The sequence below is a fragment of the Amphiura filiformis genome, chromosome 20, assembly GCF_039555335.1.
Source record: "Amphiura filiformis chromosome 20, Afil_fr2py, whole genome shotgun sequence".
In the NCBI taxonomy this organism is placed as follows: domain Eukaryota; kingdom Metazoa; phylum Echinodermata; class Ophiuroidea; order Amphilepidida; family Amphiuridae; genus Amphiura; species Amphiura filiformis.
Window position 1 is genome coordinate 9,038,401 of NC_092647.1, and position 19,906 is coordinate 9,058,306.

Below are 19,906 nucleotides of genomic sequence, written 5' to 3' on the forward strand. Positions count from 1 at the left end.
GACGGCTCCAGCAGGGTCTGGGCTCCAGGTGGCGCTCTTCATTATAATCTATTTTTAGAACAAGGGGTTTCCCATCACACAGATAGGCTATTATAGTGACCCGGGGGGGTACTCAGTACAAATGACCATACGGGGACGTGCCGCAAACATGGGTAGCATTTTCAGCCTTCTGGTATATCAATGACCCCTTTTTCAAAGCCTATTTTGGTATATGAATGGGTCATTTTTTCAAAATTTTCTCAATTTTTTCGGAAAACAGCCCAATTTTTCCTTAATCTAGGGTAGCTGCAGGTAATATGGGACAGCAGGTAATATGGGACACCTGTTTTCATTTTAACAAAAAGTAGCTTAGAGAAGGTACACACTTTAAGTTGATTTGTTAAGTGTTTAGAGACATCAATTGTGCTTCTAGAAATGCAGTTTTGGAGTCTGTGTATCAAACTCTTGGAAATCAATGCCAAAAAGAGTGAAATTGCCCAAAAATTTACGTCGTTTTTTTGGCCTGATATAAAATCAATGACGCCACATTTTATGATTGTGTATCCAAAATACTCTGGTACTGAGGGTGCATTTGTCACTTTTTATGATCTTTAGGTGATGGGTTAAGCTTATCAGCAGGTAAAATTCCACTGAAAAGTGGCACTTTCCTTTATAAATGATTATTTTCTCTGATTTTCAACTGAATGGGTGCAGGTAATATGGGACACATAGGAAATTGTGTGCATTGTCAATGCGAAAAGCAAAACTATTTAGAAAATTGAATTTTCTTGTTGAAATTTGCATTTAACATTCAAAATCATGTAACAAAAATGTTTTTAGAACAAAAGAGTGATTTTCTGAACATTTTGATTTTCACCATAGAGATAACACAGTGTCCCATATTACCTGCACATGCAGGTAATATGGGACACTTGACGATGACGTCATTTTGACGTCATAGCGTCCAAACAAACATAAAAACAAGATAACATTGCCTGTTTTATTAATCTTAAAGGACAGGTTGTTCATCATAACAATCTCTTTTGGGCATATCTTCTATAGTGTTTATGCACATAAGCTAAACGTCCTTAATGGTCCCATATTACCTGCAGGTAGGCCCTACCCTAGCCAAAATTTTCAAAATTTTCCCAAAAATTTTGGGAAAATTTGTAAAAACTAAGACAATTTTGGGTAAATTCGGCCGAAAATTTTGACTTTTGGTATATCAATGGGTCCAAATTTCTTGAAAATTTGGTATATTTATGGGTCTACTTCCAAAATCTCAGCGGCACGTCCCTACCAAAACCAAACTTGAGTACCCCCCGGGAGTGACCCGGTATAGTGATCAAATCAAAAAGACTGATTTCAACAATTTTAGCCTGTTCAGAGGCTGTGCAATAATTATGAGCCCCCCCGCTAAATTCCCCCAAGTTACCCTCCCCAGGGCTCATAATTATTGCACAGCCCTGTAGGCCTAGAGGGTAAGGTGTCTCAGTGGTGGGCCCAGCCTAGTTCACCACGTAAACTTATGGCTCAAAATTCGGACCGCTCGCCAATGATGGACAGATAGTATCAGTTTGTGAATGAGGACATCGTATAAGTTCCTTGTGCTAGGCCCAGCCCCCAACTCACAAAAGTTGACAGCCATGATGAGAGTTACCAAATCTTTCAAAGGCCCCCTTTGCAATGATTTTTCATCAAATTTACCCCTTTTTTGTGCAAAATCGAGGACAAAATTTGGCCAAAAACAACCCCTTTTCTGTAGTTTTTAATGACCCGAATTTCCAACACCCCTTTTCAATAATTAGAATTTCAAATACCCCTTATCAATGACACTAAAATATTGACATAAAATTCCTGGACTTTCTCAAGTACCCCTTTTATCCAAATTTCACGGACAGTGCAAATTAAATACCCCCATTTTGCCAATTTCGCGGTCCTTGCTACTGGTAAAAAAATAACCCCTTTTCTGCAACTCTCATGGTTGTCAACTTTTGTGTTGAGTTGGGGGCCAGGGTGGTGGGGGTCATAAATTTTTTTTTGCCAAAATAGCGGGCAAAATAGGGGGGTCGCACTTTTATTTATTTGATATCTGGCATGCAATATTCAAAAAGTACTGCAGACAACTTTTTGCCTTTTGATAAAAAATTGACAATGAGGAGGTCCCTAACCCTAAACCATGACCTCCTTTAATCCTTACGCTAACATTCACCTTACCCAGGCCACCTCAAGGGTGGTGCAATAATTTTGTGTACCCCCAGGGTGACTTCTGAATGGGCTGCCAAAAATCGCTTTCCCCCTCCCCCTTCAGCCGTGCCAAAAAATCTTTGCCCCCTTTAAGACTTTACATGTATTGTGTATAGTGTCTATAAAAAAGGGTATAATTATGCATGTATCTCACTGATAATACTGGGTCCAAATGATGCAACCAGCAATTTTTTTCCCCAAAATTGATATCCCTCCCCCGACCAAGAAAGCTGGCTATGCCCCTGATAAACAAATCTTAAGCACCAGGCTTTTGAATAGACATTAAAAAAACAAAAACATGTATTTTTAATTTTGGTTTTAGACACGAGGGGGGGGGGCTCAAAAAAATTTAGACCATTAATAGGGGAGGGGTAAAAAATCCACACTTTTTTAGGGGGGTTTCAACTGTGCTTTTCAGTCTAGTAAATGCCTTTTGTTTCCCATTTAGTGTAAAGTTGCATCCCAGGGTGTTGAGTATGACAAATATTTTCTTGTTAAAAGTTGATGCCTAACATGTTGATAGTACAAAAATGATAGGTGCCCAATGGGCACCTTTGGGCAACATTTCACTGTGGGAAGCAAAAACCAAGACTGACCCAGACCCTAGAAATTTATCAGAGGGAATTTTCTCAAGTGACATGGGGCCTGATAGAAATGCTTTCGAATTTGATTTAATTGTGACGTCTTACGTCTTGACGTATAAACTGTGTGCATATCACTATTCGTCTTACATCTTGTTTATTTGTCCTAGCTGTGTGAAGCTGCGCCAATATTCAATGTAAATAATATGAACGGCGAGCTAATACACACATTGTAAGCACTGCAATGAAATAGTAATTTTCTTTGTTTTGTCTCATTTGTTTGGCTCAAATAAAAAGTGGACAATGTTATCAGTGAAAACTAACATTTAAATAGGAATATATTCTTTATGCAAATCACATATTATGGCTTTAATTTCAATTTTAATTTAATTTAAAGCCATATTCAGGTTTTACACGATTGTAATGTACTTTAGTAAACAAAGATTCTCTGCAAAAATCAAGACTTTAGGTGCTGTAGTTTTGTCAAAATTGGTGCTTTTGAATAAACCGCCGGAACCGTCGTTTTATTATTACGATAGAAATATTAGTCGAACGAGTATGTGTTGTTCATAACACAGTACTACGTACACAGCGTGCTGGACACACACACCCAGAGGATCGTACTGTATTACAACCGCCGGAGTAACATGCATTGGCGCTAGTAGTAAATTCCAATTTTCTTTGCTTTACCTCACTTGTTCGGATCAAAATTAAAAGGGACATATCTGACAGTAAAAGCTAACATTTTATGGAAAACAAATACTAATCTATTTTTAAAGAAATGTTATAATATGGCTTTAATGAACACATTTTTTAACTTGAGAAATTCAGCATCATGCCACAGAAAATCTTCAAAATATCACAAAATCCTTCTTTGACTTTTAGGGCTGAACATGTATATACACCTCAAATATAAGACGACACAATCACATGTTTTGTTCATATATTTAATGAGTTAAGGGATAATAGCATTCTAGTACATTCACAGTTTTACCTATGTTACGGCTACATATTTATATATACTGAGCACGTTTTAAGGACATGTATACAATTGACATTGGTCACCAATTATTATTTCAATTCAGTCTGAATGCATGCATTAACTTGTACGGTTTGTAATCATAGATAATCACGAAGCTGAAATGAAACATTCTGATTATAATTGTAAATCAAACATCTGAAGTAAGCCACAGCACATAGAATAATATTGGCATGGCATAGTATACACTGAGATTCGTGATGAGTTCAATGGCGTAGCTAGGGGTTGTGGCACCTAGGGAGGGGCAGGATACAGAATGGTGCTCCCCTCCCAATTTCTGAAAAAATAGCGCCCAAAAATTTGGACAAATACTACTTGTTTGGTTATAATTAAGTTGAATTTCATGACTATCATATTGTTGAATTGTGCACAAAGTGCAAGCAAATTTTAACTTTGGGGTGACTCACATCAATCTAGGGTGGGCTAAATTGGATGATTCAGTGCTCCCCTAGGATGCTGCCCTGGCCACATGCCCTCCCTTGCCCCTCCTCCTAGCTACACCACTGGATGAGTTTCAAGACTTATTCTTATTGTTTATTGCAGATGCCAGTGACTTGCCAAAAAAAAAATCGGAAATTAATACGTACAATTACAAGCAATAGGGAGCATAGCCCCACAGCCTGGAGTTCCTGTTAGATACAAAATTGCAATTTTTTGGGTATTTTTTCCCAAATTTTTTTCAAATCAACCACAAATGATTGTAACATGCAGGAAACTAGCATCTCTGTTACTGTAAGATGTTTTGGTAATGACACAGGTGTGTATTTCACTGGTCAAAGTATTAAATTATACATACAATTCTAATCGTATACAAGGTTTGTTGTTGACATGTACGCAGTATAACTCCATAAAATACCGTAGGGTGTCACTATCAAGCTCAAAGTGAACATGTAAACAATCATCATTGAACTGATCAACACCAACCACATGGGGTTGATAGGAATTTATAGGAGGTACCAGTACCTTCTTCATGAATAATTACCCCATTTTGGAATAATGATTTTGGGTACTGCCAGCCAGCTAGTTCTATTTCCAATTCTAAGCCAACCACTGCCAATTGTATTTGATGTCCTTAAAATGTACACAAAATGGACCTTCTATTTCAGGCATTGCACTTGTAAGTTTTTGTTAATTTTGTTTCCTTTATATGATGCTCACTGCTGTAATTATAGTAACTTGCTGTAAACCTCTGACGAGAACACACTTTACTCCGTACCTTGCATATGTGTTCAATGCACCTGTTTCTGATAGGCAACCCAATCTGTTGATGTCCAGTCACTCAACTACACTTTGTATGCCTTGTCAACATCACAACACAAGTATGCTCTCGTCAAAAGTTGACAGCAGATTAATTTGCTACAGGTTTTATACATTTTACAATAGAGTAGACAAATATTGTGCAGTTGCAAAAGCTGCTACTTGCTTTCTTGTTTTCACTCTGGATTCAACACATTAATAATGTAAAACAAACTATATCAACAGCATTTCTTCTTCAATTTGTTAAAATTCACTGCTACATGTCAATACATTGGTCCAACGTTAAAATATCTTTGTGAACAAAAAAATTCACAGAATTGATTTTGTCAATTTTAAAAGTATCCCAGAAATTAAAACAAAAATATTTAGATTTACAGTAACTCATTTACTGTGCAGTGATGCTGCTTATCAGAAATGGACAGTGATGTACCAGCGTACATCCACATAACTGTCACAGCATGTTTTCTACAAGTTTCATTTTGGATCAAGATGTAAAATCCTTGTTCATGATAACTGGAGTTTTAATTTCATTTTTGCATTAGAATTATCTGCATCATCAGAATTGTTACATAACCACTTAAAATGTCCGCTCTCCTTGTGGTCCACTATGTATTGATTTACATATCTGAAAATAGACTGAACACAAGTCATAAATATCAGCATCCTTATCAAACCAGCCAAGATAGTATGACATAATATTAAATAAGTTATTCTGTTCTTTGGAGGACAACATCCATGAAAAAATAACAATGTTGTTTATTTCAAAGAGTATACCAGAAGATTTCCTTGCATTACTGCAGCATTCCATTTAAAATCTATTCACATCCTATGGAATATGTCATTAATTCCTCACACAGGGGGTGTAGACTTTAAATGGATGCACCCATTCTGGTAACCCCATTTGAATTCACAATCCCTGTGTGCAAGATTAATGTCATGTCTTCCACAGGGTGTATGGATTCAACTCGAATAGGCCATTATAAACAAGGGGTGCTGAGAAAAATACCATCATAATTTGCATGCTCAACAACCTGAATTGACTTTGATTTTACAAAATATTATAACATTTTTAAAACCTAGTCCAAAATGATGAAATAAAATAATGATTACATAACAATTATACTAAAAGAAATATACCAATATTATTTAACATGTAAAGAGCAATACACTGAAACAAAGATACAATCACTGCAAAACTTTGTTTGCTGTTTGCTACCCCAGAGCACACGGAAAACTTATGTTTAACAACCAAACTTGGATTTGACTTTTTGAGCTATTCCTATGTTACTGGACTGTTTAAATTAGCTTTTAGACAAATCACTTGTGAACACACAAATATTGTTTACACAGGTCATGTAACTGGGCCACTTGAGGATCCATTTTGGCCGGCCTTATATAATTAAAGATAATTGAGACATGAGCTTCCTTGTGACTTCATTTGATGAACCATTTCAAAATCAATACTATCATGCAGTTAGAAATGTTTTTAAGATTTACTAAAAATAAATCTGTCCTTTCAAATCACTACATCTTTGTGCACATCTAGCTAAGAACGTTGGAAGATTAATGACCATACAAAAATGTTATGAAAACATAACTAACATAAATTGTCCAAATTTGAAGAAAAAAATTCAACATCATATATTGGAATGATTGAACTCAATAAACTTGCTATTTATCTCCATTACCGACATGCACCATGTTAAATTTTATATTACAAATAAATACTATAAATGATATCATGCAAAACAAAACTAACGAGTTACGGATTATGTATAATGCTATATACAGACATTTTGTATGGCATCAGAATATGAGAAATAATGACAAAATGGATCTCTAGCCATCCACTATGCCAAAAGGTCATTCTTCTTTTACCACGGTAACATCGGACCCTGTCATGTTGAAATCAAGTCAGACATTTGGCTATTCCATTTGAAATCCATACACCCCTATGGAAGACATGACCTTAATCTTCCACACAGGGAGTGTGAATTTCTAATGGGATTACCCGAATGGAAGACTCCATTTGAAATCTTCACTACCTGTGTAGGCATTTAAGATCACATCTTCCATAGTGGTGTATGGATTTCAACTGGAATAGCCCATTTAATCACACAAACCCAATCTTCTAGTTTACAAAAGGGTGATGTTTGTGACATCCTGAAGAATGAATGAATGACACCAGTCTTGATTGGAGGTTATTGTTGAGGGTATTGTGAGCAATCTAAACATTTGCTTTGGAACCTAGGAAGAGCACAGCCCTGAAGCCCAAATACAATTTTAACTGTAGCTTTTGTTTTCCCTGTAAAAAAATTGAATAGGCGAAGAAGGAAATACTGCTAGCAACCAATAACACTAGCGCGCAATCATGTGATGTCCAATAACCCACTGAGCTCAGTTTGCCTTACTGTTCTTGATATACACACAAGTTGTAGTTATAATGAAACATTATGGTTTCCTCTACATGATGCATTTTTTGCAGCAATGTTCTCCCCCATAAATTACATAATCTTCAGGAAAAAAGGGGAAGTGGTCAAGAATATCCTCAGCCTCTTCCTTGAGAATGGTCATAATCCAACTACAACATGATAAATGAAGATTTAGTTACTTCATAGACCTGCACACATTGTCACCTTGAGTGGATTGGAAAGTAGCACTTTCTCTATTTCATTCAAAATGATGATTGGTGTGAATGACCCAAGTGTTACTTATAATGCCCTCATGTCCCCATATTTGCAATCCTAAATGCATGCATGATTCTCCTTGCTGTATAACAAATCTATTTATATTTCATTGATTATATCAGTCATAATAATGTAATTAGATACTTAATATTTTGTTCTAGTCTATCGCGATAGTGTTTCTTCATCAGTGTCAGCTTGAGCATTGGCTTTGATATCGGCAAGAGTACGCACAAAACGATTCCATTCATCATTTCTTGGAGTAGCAACATTCTGTAAAAAACAAACAATTATTTCATAAGTGCATCATAAATTGGTAACATTAAATTTCTTATATTCTTGTTGTTTTTATGTCAAGCTTATCTAGGCATTAACAGCTGAAATCTAGGAAATAACTTGTGCCAGGCACAAGTGACCTGGTGAAGGGGGTCACCATAGCTGGTTGCATGGGGTGTTTTTACAGGACATGTAAGTGTAGCCAACAATTCGGGCTTATTATCGGGATCAGAACTGACTGAAACAAGGTCTTTTATCATGGTCCATTTGCCCTGCCTTTACCAGATGAGCTACGGGGAGAATGGATTTTTTTATATTGTTGTCCTTCTCGCATCAAAGGCAAAGACCAGACCAGTGTGCCACGCTGCTCCATGTATCAAAGGCAAAGACCAAACCAGTGTGCCACGCTACTCCATGTATCATTTTAAAACTATAATTTCAAGACACCTGGTTACCAGCAGAGTACATACCTCTCCAACATCAAATATAGATATTCTTCCTTCTGCATCACCGACTGCAATCTGTTGTCCTGAGAGTGACCACTTGACTCGGTTGACTGCAGGCTGACCATCAAGGGTAATGCTAGCTGATGGCACCTGACATTTAGATAAATGAAATTAATATGCATTGCTTATCTGATTTGCAAATAAATATTACATATAGTACTTAAAGTGAATATATTTGGAACATGAATTATACACGCCACTAACTGATGTGCAGAATTGATAAAATCACAAAAAAATTAACCTAGTAAAAATATTCAAATACACAATATCATCAACAATAATTCCATGAGATTCAGAATATAATTTCCCTTAATAATGCCCACATGCATGCTGCTCCTGGATGCTTAATTTCTTTTGCAACCATAATGGGCCGCAATACCACCAACCCTTATAGGTTAGGATTAGGCTTCGGGTGTTACAGCCCATTATGGTTGCAAAAAATAAACACACCTCCTGGTCCCCACATATTACCTCACTTCTAGAACTAAACTCCTCAAAAAAAGTTTGGAAACTTTCAAAAACGGTTGTATATCAGAAAATTTTGAAATCTGTCTCCATATTGTTTCATACCAGCGAAAACATTGTTCTTTTCTGTCAACAATGATACCTTATTTGTGACGATAGCTTATTCCACGGCTGAGTAACTTGCTTTGAAAGACAGAGAGGTCTCAAAGAAAATGTGCGAAACTGACCATTATCTGCGCTCATCTTATTGCTCTGAATGAATGAACGAGTGGTTTAATGCATGAATAAAAGAATGAATGAAAAGTTGTTTGCAATATATCATGTTGAATGAAAAGTGCTAGGATGGGATTAGCAGTTCTACTACTTGTGGATTCAAACAGATCAACGCAAGTCAACCTATCTTGCTGGTCACTTCTTCATAGTGGTCATTTGCAAGAAATTTCTAAGCAAACATGGTTCGATTACCAGACCTGGATAAGGCTCGCGCTTATTGGTCAGCTTGAGGCTGGCATACATCAGAATCACGGCAACATTTGAAATTTCCAGCAGTATGATCTCCAAGCTAAAAGTCAAGTTTCACAGACCGAGATGTCAAAGACAGACCCAGAAGTGGCCATCCAAGAAAAACAACGGCTGCAGAAGACCGGTACGTGAGACTGACAGTACAAAAACCGTTTTTAATGAAACAGTGTGGTATTCCTTATTCATGTTTACTGATGCAAATGGCGCAGTCAATGGCAGATTTGGCACATTTTGTTTGAGACCTCCTTGTCTTTCAAAGACAGTTACTCAACAATAAAATAAGTTATGGTCACACATTTGGTGTCATTTTTGACAGGAAAGAACAACGCTTGTATTGATATGAAATAATATGGAAATAGATTTCAAATTTTTCTGATATAAAGCCGTTTTTGTAAGTTTCCAAACTTTTTTTGAGGAGTTTATAAAGATGATAAAATAAACCCAAAGAATTTGAAAAAAAAAATATGCAGAGTGTATGAATAATGTTGACTTGCAATACACGTCTGCATGCATGCATGCAATCTTCAGAGATACATGAGTTGGGCTGTGTCAAGAGTATGACATGTATGCTTTATACAAGCTTCCCAAATTGTGTGTCTGAATTTTGTGTTCAAACTAAAAACACGGAACAAAATGTACTCACCTCTGTATCATTGTTGAGATTCCATAGATCTAGCTTGCCCATACCATCTACTGCAGCAAACAATGCAGGATGTATAGGAGACCATTCTACATCATACACATAGTCACTGTTATCCTCAAATGAATACAATGGTTTGGATTGCTGCATGAAGGAACAAGTAATAAACATTGGCATTTTAGAAATAACAATTGCTGATAGAATTGCACTCAAGATATCTGTGACAAATCTTGTGATAGAACCAATAGAAGATGGCAATGGGATATTCCACTTGAAATCCATACACCCCCTACGGAAGACATGATCTTACTCTTCCACACAGGAGTGTGAACTTCAAATTCTTCCAGCTGAAGGGAGTATCCCATTATGCTTTGCGGTACCATTATAGAACTGATTGTGCCATAGAAAATGTACACAAAATCCCACACTTCAACTTTCAATTACTCTCTTAAATCAGGGAAGCTTAAACTTTTGTTTGAACAAATATCACCCATAGAGTATTGTGAATCTATCAATAGCTCTCAATATCTAAGCGGCTCTTGTTTATATTTTGTATACATTTTGCTATGGAGCAAGCAGATATACTGCAATGCATGATGGGATACTCCTTTCAGCTGCTGTGGCGGGGGACTAAGGTACTGTCTTCCACAGGGGGTGTATGAATTTCACCTGAAATGGCCCAATGGAACAATGTTCCTATTGATATTTGAGACCTATTCCCAGAAAATGAGTAGAAAATTGGAAAATTTCATTTCTGGGTTATGATCAAACTCATATTCTTCTGATCATCTGCTTTAAAATGATATAGAACATCAGTGTTGATTTTTCACTTGGCGTTCATAAGGTGACTTTTCCTTGAGCTTTTCTTTTGTTTTCTATTGATTTATGGCTGGTATAATGACCCATATCTTTTTAGCATCTTTGGTGACTTTCCGCTCATTTTGTGAGAACAGGTCTCATTGGTCAATAAACGGGTTCACCACCTTGAACATTTACACACACATAATATTCCTGCATACCTATGTAGTAATAGCTAGGTCACTTTATTTGAAAGTCCGCTAACAAGGAATTCTTATAGCCATTGATTTTGGGATTGTCATAATCTTTTCAAATGCATTTTTTTGGGATACTTGTAATGATTACCCATGTCCAAGCTTACACCTAATTAGAATCAGCCAAAGTTGTTGTGTTTGTAGGACAATAGAACAATTTTGAATTAATGTCTTAGGCCTTTTAAGTCCCCATAGAGCTCCACAGCTGAGCAGTCAAAATGAACAGAAAACCTACCTGACAGTTGCTACTAATATCATTTCATAACTTTTGGCAACAAATAATTTGGGTAGTCCATAGACAAGTAAATGGGGTATGAATATTGGTCCTGATTGCCTGAATGAAGTAAGCACTTTGGATTTACTTTCCTAAACAAGCACATATTGTGATTTTAATAACTTGCTCAATTGTGGACCATAATTGGAATCTTCAACTTTGTAATTTGAATACACATATACAACAAAACTTGTAAAATATCAGTGGCCATAGGATTTTATCTGACTGTTGCATGTTGTTTGTGTTTGGTGATAAGTAACCTTCACTTCAAATATTACAAGATATAAATAATAAAGTAAGTCCCTCCACCACCTTACTCTCAGCATGTCTATTAGATATTTTACTAGACCTTATCAGCAGCTAATCAGTAATCTTTGGACATTAGTTTAGAAATATGCTGTGTGTGGTAAACCATTCAACAACTCTTCCTATACCTTTGTACAGGAGCCAACCATTGTTAAACCGTGATGAACCCACACTTTTACTGTAGCGTATACGCGAACGTGAGCGAGACTACGCGTTACGCCGAAAAGCGCCAGTAAAATTCGCATGCCTGGAACCTTTGTGCGTATGCCAGCTTACAAGTTGAATTCAATATTTTTCAGGAAGCGGCTAAACATTAGCTAACATTGCCGTTTTATTCTGTAGTTTTATTGCTGATATCAAAAGAGAAATCATCGAAGTTTTTGTAAGGCTGAGTGGCAATGGTTAACTGACATTCCTCGTAAAATAATCGTGAATTATACGATATTTAGCTTCTTTTCGTTGTTGAAAGGATTCAATCATAGCCATCACAGTTGTCATCACCGTTTAACAACTTCGCGTCTGGCGCGTCTGCGTGGTTTACTTACCGGGCAGCTAAAGCTGCCCTCGCCAAGTAAACCACGCAGACGACGCGGCCGCATCGTTGTTAAACAGTGATGAACAACGGTGAAACATGATTGAATCCCTAAATCACACACTGGTGTATTCACATCAATCAGGCACTGTGTTGTTGCACATGCATTGAAATAGCCAGAAATTGATTGGTTAATTATATTTTGATAGTCACACTGAAAAGGTCTGTAACAATATAATTCCCATGAATGACTGCCTTGGAAGAACGTAAAATAAAATTAACAAAGCCAAAAATAATCCTTGTTTAATTGAAGCAAGTCAGGTAGGGAACTGAACTCTAAAATTTGGAAATGATATTCCAGTTCTGTGAAAAATGTTTCTAAATTACATGTAGTAGCAGTCCCATTGTAATACACTTAAAATATCTCAAGATCATAAATGACAAATTCTCTGGATTCAATGATTAAAACCTCAAACTTAATCTTTCCATTCACTAAAACTCATGCTTCTACTAGTAACCAGTACTACATATATGTCAAATCTACTCCGTCCAGCATGCAAAATAACAACTTCATAATAAAATAGCTGAAAGGGAACCAAAACCTTTTTAAAACTAGGAGAAGCTTAAAGTACCAACCCATTCATCTTGCTCTTCTTCAATCTAGCATAATGTAATAATGTGCAACAAGACATACACGGTGCAAATAAAACAAAAACTCATAAGTAATGTGCATGGAAGATATGGTTAATACAATTAAGTAATGAAACATTGACAAAATCAATTAATAATAATGATAATGATAACTAGAAAGAATGTGATTTAGTGCTAAAAAAGTAAAAATAATATACTCATAGATTAATACACACTATTCACCAACAGTCAAAGTCCCTATGCTTTGTATGCTGTGAATTCTCGCATATTTATGAGGGCCAATCGTTCATTATCTAGCAATCACGCCAGCGTTGCGTGCCTTCCCGTATATGCTATAGAGTATTGCGTGTCTTTAAGTTTACGCAAAAGACAGTAAAAATATGCGGTATGTGCATAGCAGTTTGCTCTGTCACACTTCATGGATCGAATGGCCCTCCTAATCGGTTGATGCTAGGACTTTGGCTATTTGTGGTTAGTCTACAGGTATCTCTTTAGTCCATAACTATTATTCTAGGAATATATGTCAACTAAAAAGGACTACACCACACATTTCTCACAACACTTTTTGAAATTCACTGCATTACTTCTCTAGTTTTGTATTAAAATTAACAGTGACAAAAGTAGAGTATTCTAAATACAACAAAGCTAGCATTCAGAGCACTATACAGTGTTGTGAATTGATAGAAATGAAATAAAATAACGAGGCAAACCTTACACATGTATACACACACTTGTAATAATGCCTCCAAACATGAATGGTAGGCATGCAATTATATCACTCATACAGAAATTCTAGACAGTTCATTGGTTGATTGCCAATTATCTTTTTACCATCTGACTGCTGACTGTTTTTTATGGGGGAAACCAATTATGAGGTACAAAACATCAAATACAATTTGTAAATTTTGTATGTTCTTTCCAATCCATCACAGGGATATATATATGGACTATATAAACAAATGAAGAGTTCAGATGTAAAACGTAATATACGTCATTTTCAAATTTTTTGAGTTAAGACCACCAACATCTACTCCCTATTCCAGAAAAATACAGAACTAATTTTTTGGAATTTAAAAAATATTATCCTGTTTTGCCAAATGAAACATAGCAATATCTTAATCCTTTAGTTAGTCCTAACTAGTAATAAAAGTTAGATTTAGATATTTGGCCAATTTTTGGAAATAAGGGCCAAAAACATGCAATTTTAGGGTTTTTATTGTATGCTGCGACAATCAAGCCCAAAGACTTGTACTAAGACTAATTTCAGTTTATGCATTCTAATTTTTGAAAAAGACATGTTTCATTCTTATGACCAACCATTTATTTAAAGTAACACAAAAAAGTGAAAATTAGAGCAAAATTTCGGCATATTGTCACAAACCCCTCACAGAAATATCCTGCGCCTCCTCGAGCCACTTCCGGTCCTGCCGGGACTCGAACCCACGACCCTGGGTTTAAGAGGCGAGCGCGCTAGCGTATAGACCAAAAGAGGACTTCCCCGTCAGGTCTATAACACTAACGCACTTATACCTCCGTGACATGCTCCCCCCTCCTCGTAAGGCGCGTCCTCGCGCCTTACTTCCTCTGCTTAAACTGGTCGTCCTTGATACAAGGCATACTCGCCAGACTGGTCGCCCTTGATACAAGGCATACTCGCCAGCCATTTTGTGAACGCCTAACCCTTTCCGATTGATAGACCCCCTGGTGTTAAGAAACACCAGGGACCACCGCTGCCACCAGTTATGCCACAAACCCCTCACAGAAATATCCTGCGCCTCCTCGAGCCACTTCCGTCCTGCCGGGACTCGAACCCACGACCCTGGGTTTAAGAGGCGAAGCTAGCGTATAGACCAAAAGAGGACTTCCCCGTCAGGTCTATAACACTAACGCACTTATACCTCCGTGACAATATACTCAAGATTTTGAATGCTTAGACTTGTTCCAAGTCTTTTATTTTTTGTGACTCAATTGTCAGAAAATATGCCGAAAATGCATGTTTTTGGCTCTTTTTTCAAGAAATTGGTAAAATAGTGAACTTTTTCTTTTATCTCTAAAATTAGGACTAAATGAATGATTAGGATTGAGCTATATTTCATTTAGGAGAACATGATAATATTTCTTTAATCCCAAAAAAATAGTTCTGTATTTTTCTGGAATGGGGAGTAACTTTTGACACCCTACTTTTAAAAATCCAATTGATGTATTTTTCAAACTACAGGGTGTCCCAAAAAAAAGAGGCCCCACATTGCGCCCTCTTTTTCTCCTATTTCTGAAAAGTTGATCAAATATATGTTGGTATGTAAAGAAACCTTCAATCGTTAGCTTTAATAAACCAAAACAATTATTTCAATCGGCTCATAACTTTTGAAGATATGTCCTTTTAAAGAAATGTATCCGTTTTTCACTCTGTCCACGGAGGAGGTTTGGCTACGTCAAAGATTGAAAAGTGCATATACCATGCATGAATATAAAACATTCCTCGATTATAACTTTATAAAATAACAACTTTATTTAAGGGAATGGGCTTTACCGGTGGGCTTATGGGTAATGGATTTTGTTAAGTGTCATTAATTTGGGCTAAATTGATGTGGGATGGGACTTCTTTTGCTATACTTGCAATTACTTATGTTTTCTCGTTTCTTGCTTTCTTCTTATTGACAACATAAGTCATTTCTCTTTTTGGAATAAAAGGTAGCTCTGAAAAGGGCTGTTTAGTTTGTCTTTGGTTCTTTTGAAGTGAGTTTACTGTGCTGCTCTGCCCTCTACCTGGTTGCCTCCGTGATTTAATGCAGGTTTCAGCCCTAGTTCTCATTGCATTAATTGCGCTATGCATCATCCTTAAGGCCTTGTGCGCCGGATATATGCGAATGCAGCAGGAAAACGGGGTTGCGAAGATGTTTGAAGCTAGCTGGTGATCCTCGCTAATAGTGAATGCTTTCCCAAGACTAATGCTATTATCTATCCATTAATCCATGTCATTAACCGTGTGTTTCGTTTAAATCTTTGATGTAGCCAAACCTCATCCGTGGACAGAGTGAAAAACGGGTACATTTCTTAAAGAGGGCATATCTTCAAAAATTGTGAGCCGATTGAAAGAATTGTTTTGGTTTATTAAAGCTAACGATTTAGGGTTTCTTTACATACCAAAATATATTTGATCAACGTTTCAGAAATAGGAGAAAAAGAGGGCGCAATGTGGGGCCTCTTTTTTTTGGGACACCCTGTATGATAAAAAACAGCAAATATTTTCTGATTATGTTCTCTATATTTGACGAATGAACACATTTTGCATCTTAACCCTTCAAATACACACACTCTGTCACACATACCTTTAAACTCCATAGTTTAATAGTCCAATCAAAAGATGCTGATAAGAAGAGATGAGAGAAATCTAGCTGACCCTGCACATGATGGCAGTCTATACCTGTCACTGGACCCTGGTGAGCCTCAAACACTTCATTGATACCCGCTTTACTGCAAATTAGAAACACAAACACAACTTTATATCAAAGTCACAATTTTTTATTTAGTCATGACAACAGATGTGCCCAATGTGCACAAGTTCATCATCTCTCTGCTTTGTGCAAAGTTGTTATTCAAATCAAGAACAAATAAACTCTTCACAAACATGTATTACAATATTCACTCCCAACAGATTCATATATATTCGACTATTACGCGGTACCGCCATATGCGGGGAGAGCCTCGAACTGGCAATAGATATGAAAGGAAGTATTACGTAACTTTACATAATGTTATATGGCTGGTTCAATTCACATTCGTGCATGCTGCCAGATTGAGGCTCTCCTCCATGTAATAGGCAAATAGGCTTTATAATTAATCCAGTCCCATTACTATTTGGCTTCCTAGAGACAGTACTTTGTCGCAGTTACTTGCAGCGTGTACAGATGCACCGCCTTTGATCACGCTGATTCACGCAGTGTAAAGACCCAGTTTTTTGAGTCAATGTTCACAATTTAATACTACACCCACTGTAGCACTCACTGTCATCACTGTCTCAAGATAGCCGAATGGACTATACCCCATCCATATCTATCATGCTAAATCAGTGCACACAGTCACTGTCAACATGCTCCTTAGCATAAAGTTCTTGCCTACCTTTCTCACCTGTAACAACCTGCCATATATGCATGCACTGTATTAGTGACAATCTTCACACTTGACATGAAAGTTATTGTCATCATCATACAGAACTCTTACCTACCTTCTATGCCCATTGTAACCCAGTCTTTACCTACAATACCCAACCATCGTTACTTTCTTGCAAAACCCTGAAATTGTTTAGGCCTATATCCCTGACAACCCAGTCATTACTAATTGGAAATGTAAATAAACTGCTCACAAAAAGTATTGGTACATTTGAAAATGTCACCATGTGTTAAAAACCGAAAGGGTATTGAGCAAATTATTCACTAGATGCAGCATTTATACAGCAAATTTTGACACCTCATTTGTTGCTTTGTTCCCTCATTGAAAAGTTACCATTTGAATGGTAAAAGGGTCAGATTTCAAAAGTTGCAGACCCAAGATTTACTGCTTCATGAATGTTTTTCTGTGCATGGCTTCTGTAGTGGTTGATACAAATCTAGATTGATTCCCCCACTGACATTGGTTGATTACATTTTTTTTATTGTCATTGCTTTTCTTCAATTAATTAACCATACAGAAATGATTTTGAGGTGCATGCAATAAAGCAAGTAGCGCATCGGATTCTCATCTAGACACCTATGGAGGATCCTTTGTATAGGGGTTACTGCAACTTTTGAAATCGGACCCTTTATCATTCAAATGCTTGTATTTTTCAACAAGATCGCATAGCAACAAATGAGTTAGTCAAATTTGCAGCATAAAATGGTGCATCCAGTGCGTTTATTAAGTTGCTCAATACCCTTTTGTTTTTTAAAACATGGCAACATTTGCGAGTGTATCGCTACCATTTGTTAGCATTTTACCTACCTTCTATACCAGGCTTGCTCAAATAGATTTGTTGAAGTACCACATAAAACTAGATGGACCGCGGTTCTCGGATGTCGCGGTTTTCGACGCACAGCGTCGACCGTGATGCCTCCACTAAAGGGAGTGATGTGGAATTCACAAGTTGATACAAAGCTTCAAGCCTAAAAGAGGAGACTGAATTTGACCTTAGATGACACCTGGATGACCCCAAAACAACCTTTCAATGACTCCTGGGTGACCCCTGATGACCCCAAAATGACCCCCCAAAATTTGGCTCTAAATGTTGACTGTACCCACCAAGTTTCATGCCCATATAGTAGTTTATACTAATTTGACCTCAGATGACCCCTGGTGAGCCCAAAATGACGTTCCAAAAATTTGGCTATAAATGTTAACTGTACCCACCAAGTTTCATGCCCATACGATAGTGTTTACTAATTTGACCTCAGATGACCCCTGCATGACCTTGAACCTCACCCAAAAAAAAGTAGCCAGAGTTTTTGACCATGACCCGCCTATCCTGAAAATCTGAAGTCAATCCGCCCATCCATGCCCGAGATATCGCATCCGGACGGAAGGACGGACATTGCAAAAACAGTATGCCTCGCGGTGGAGGCATAATAAAAGAAAACTGCAAAGCACCACTCAATGTGGAGAGCCATCACGGTGGGGAGGGGGTGGTTGGTCAGAGGGGTGTGACCCCCCTCTGAAGTTATCGATTTTTTAAATTTGAATTGCTAATGACGCCGTTTTGGTGCAACATTTTGTACTATTTTAGTTTGTCTTTACATGGATAACATGGGAATCACATTGCTTAATGTTGAAATGTAGAATATTGGAGATATTCCTGATGGATGAAGTTTGATCAAAGGGTTTGATTTTTTTTTTTAATTAATTTTTTTTTTTAAATCTAAATGGCTCCGCATGCCACTCGGGAAACCATGGCGCGCCACAAGTGCAGACCCCTGTTCTATACCCTAGTCATTACCTGACATACCTGACAACAGCAAAGGCAAGCACCATCTGACCCAACCCTTTAGGCATCAAGAATTGATTGACATTATGGTACAGAACCCCTACAAACCTACTGCACCCATCACAACCCAGTCATTACCTGCCATGCCTGCAAGCAGTGTAGACAGAGCCATCTTCACTTCCAACAACAAAGTTGTTGACATCATTACTAGGGAAGGTCATACAAGTCACTGCAACAGCTCTGGACTGCTTGTGTTGTAACTCCATGCTATCCTGTTGAAGCAAAGTACACAATAACCTGGTATGTAATGTGTGCAATAATAACTTTGAAGAATTGATACAATTGTTGACAAGACCCAACTCTTTTGACACACTTTGGCTTTACGTGTGAAGTATCTATTATAAACTGGCCTCAAAAAGAAACTTATAAAAATGAACAAAAAGTTCACACAGGATTACTTCAATACTCCACTCTAAACACATGTCAGTAACAAGACAGTTTTCCAACTGACACAGCAGCTAAATGCACTGACACGGACCAAGCTCTATGAGCATATACTTAAATGTGCCTGTGCATGGTTGTACACATTCATATATGCAAGCTTACTGACACACTTAATGTCATGAGCCTATGCCTGCATATATTGTGTGTACCTGTATGCAAGGTATCATCATGCTCAACTTACCTGTGGTTGTGAGAGCATGTCCAGGCTCCATGAGCACATCTTACCATCGGTGGATACGCTGATTAGATTGTGAGCATTCTGTGTTCCTACTACATTCACACAGTACACTGGGTGCTGGAATAAAGTAACAAAACATTCATAGTAAAAGTTTCTGGGAAAGAGTTGAATGTTCAAATGGGAACCTTTTATAAGGCATGATGGAGCGGGTTGCCCATGACTACTCGGCGACTACTGGTTGGAACCCAGGACTTGCATGT

The 19,906-nt window shown here is 37.4% G+C and overlaps 1 protein-coding gene across 1 annotated transcript in view; it reads right to left on the reverse strand.

Annotated features, from left to right (window-relative positions):
- Window positions 1-5,579: 5,579 nt before the first annotated feature.
- LOC140142894 (cytoplasmic dynein 1 intermediate chain 2-like) overlaps window positions 5,580-19,906 on the reverse strand; it is a 50,100-nt gene continuing 35,773 nt past the window's right edge. The window contains 6 exon segments of the mRNA XM_072164917.1: window positions 5,580-8,060; window positions 8,534-8,659; window positions 10,200-10,340; window positions 16,341-16,485; window positions 19,103-19,236; window positions 19,650-19,763. Of these exon segments, the coding sequence (XP_072021018.1) occupies window positions 7,953-8,060; window positions 8,534-8,659; window positions 10,200-10,340; window positions 16,341-16,485; window positions 19,103-19,236; window positions 19,650-19,763 (768 nt within the window). The 3' untranslated portion in view covers window positions 5,580-7,952.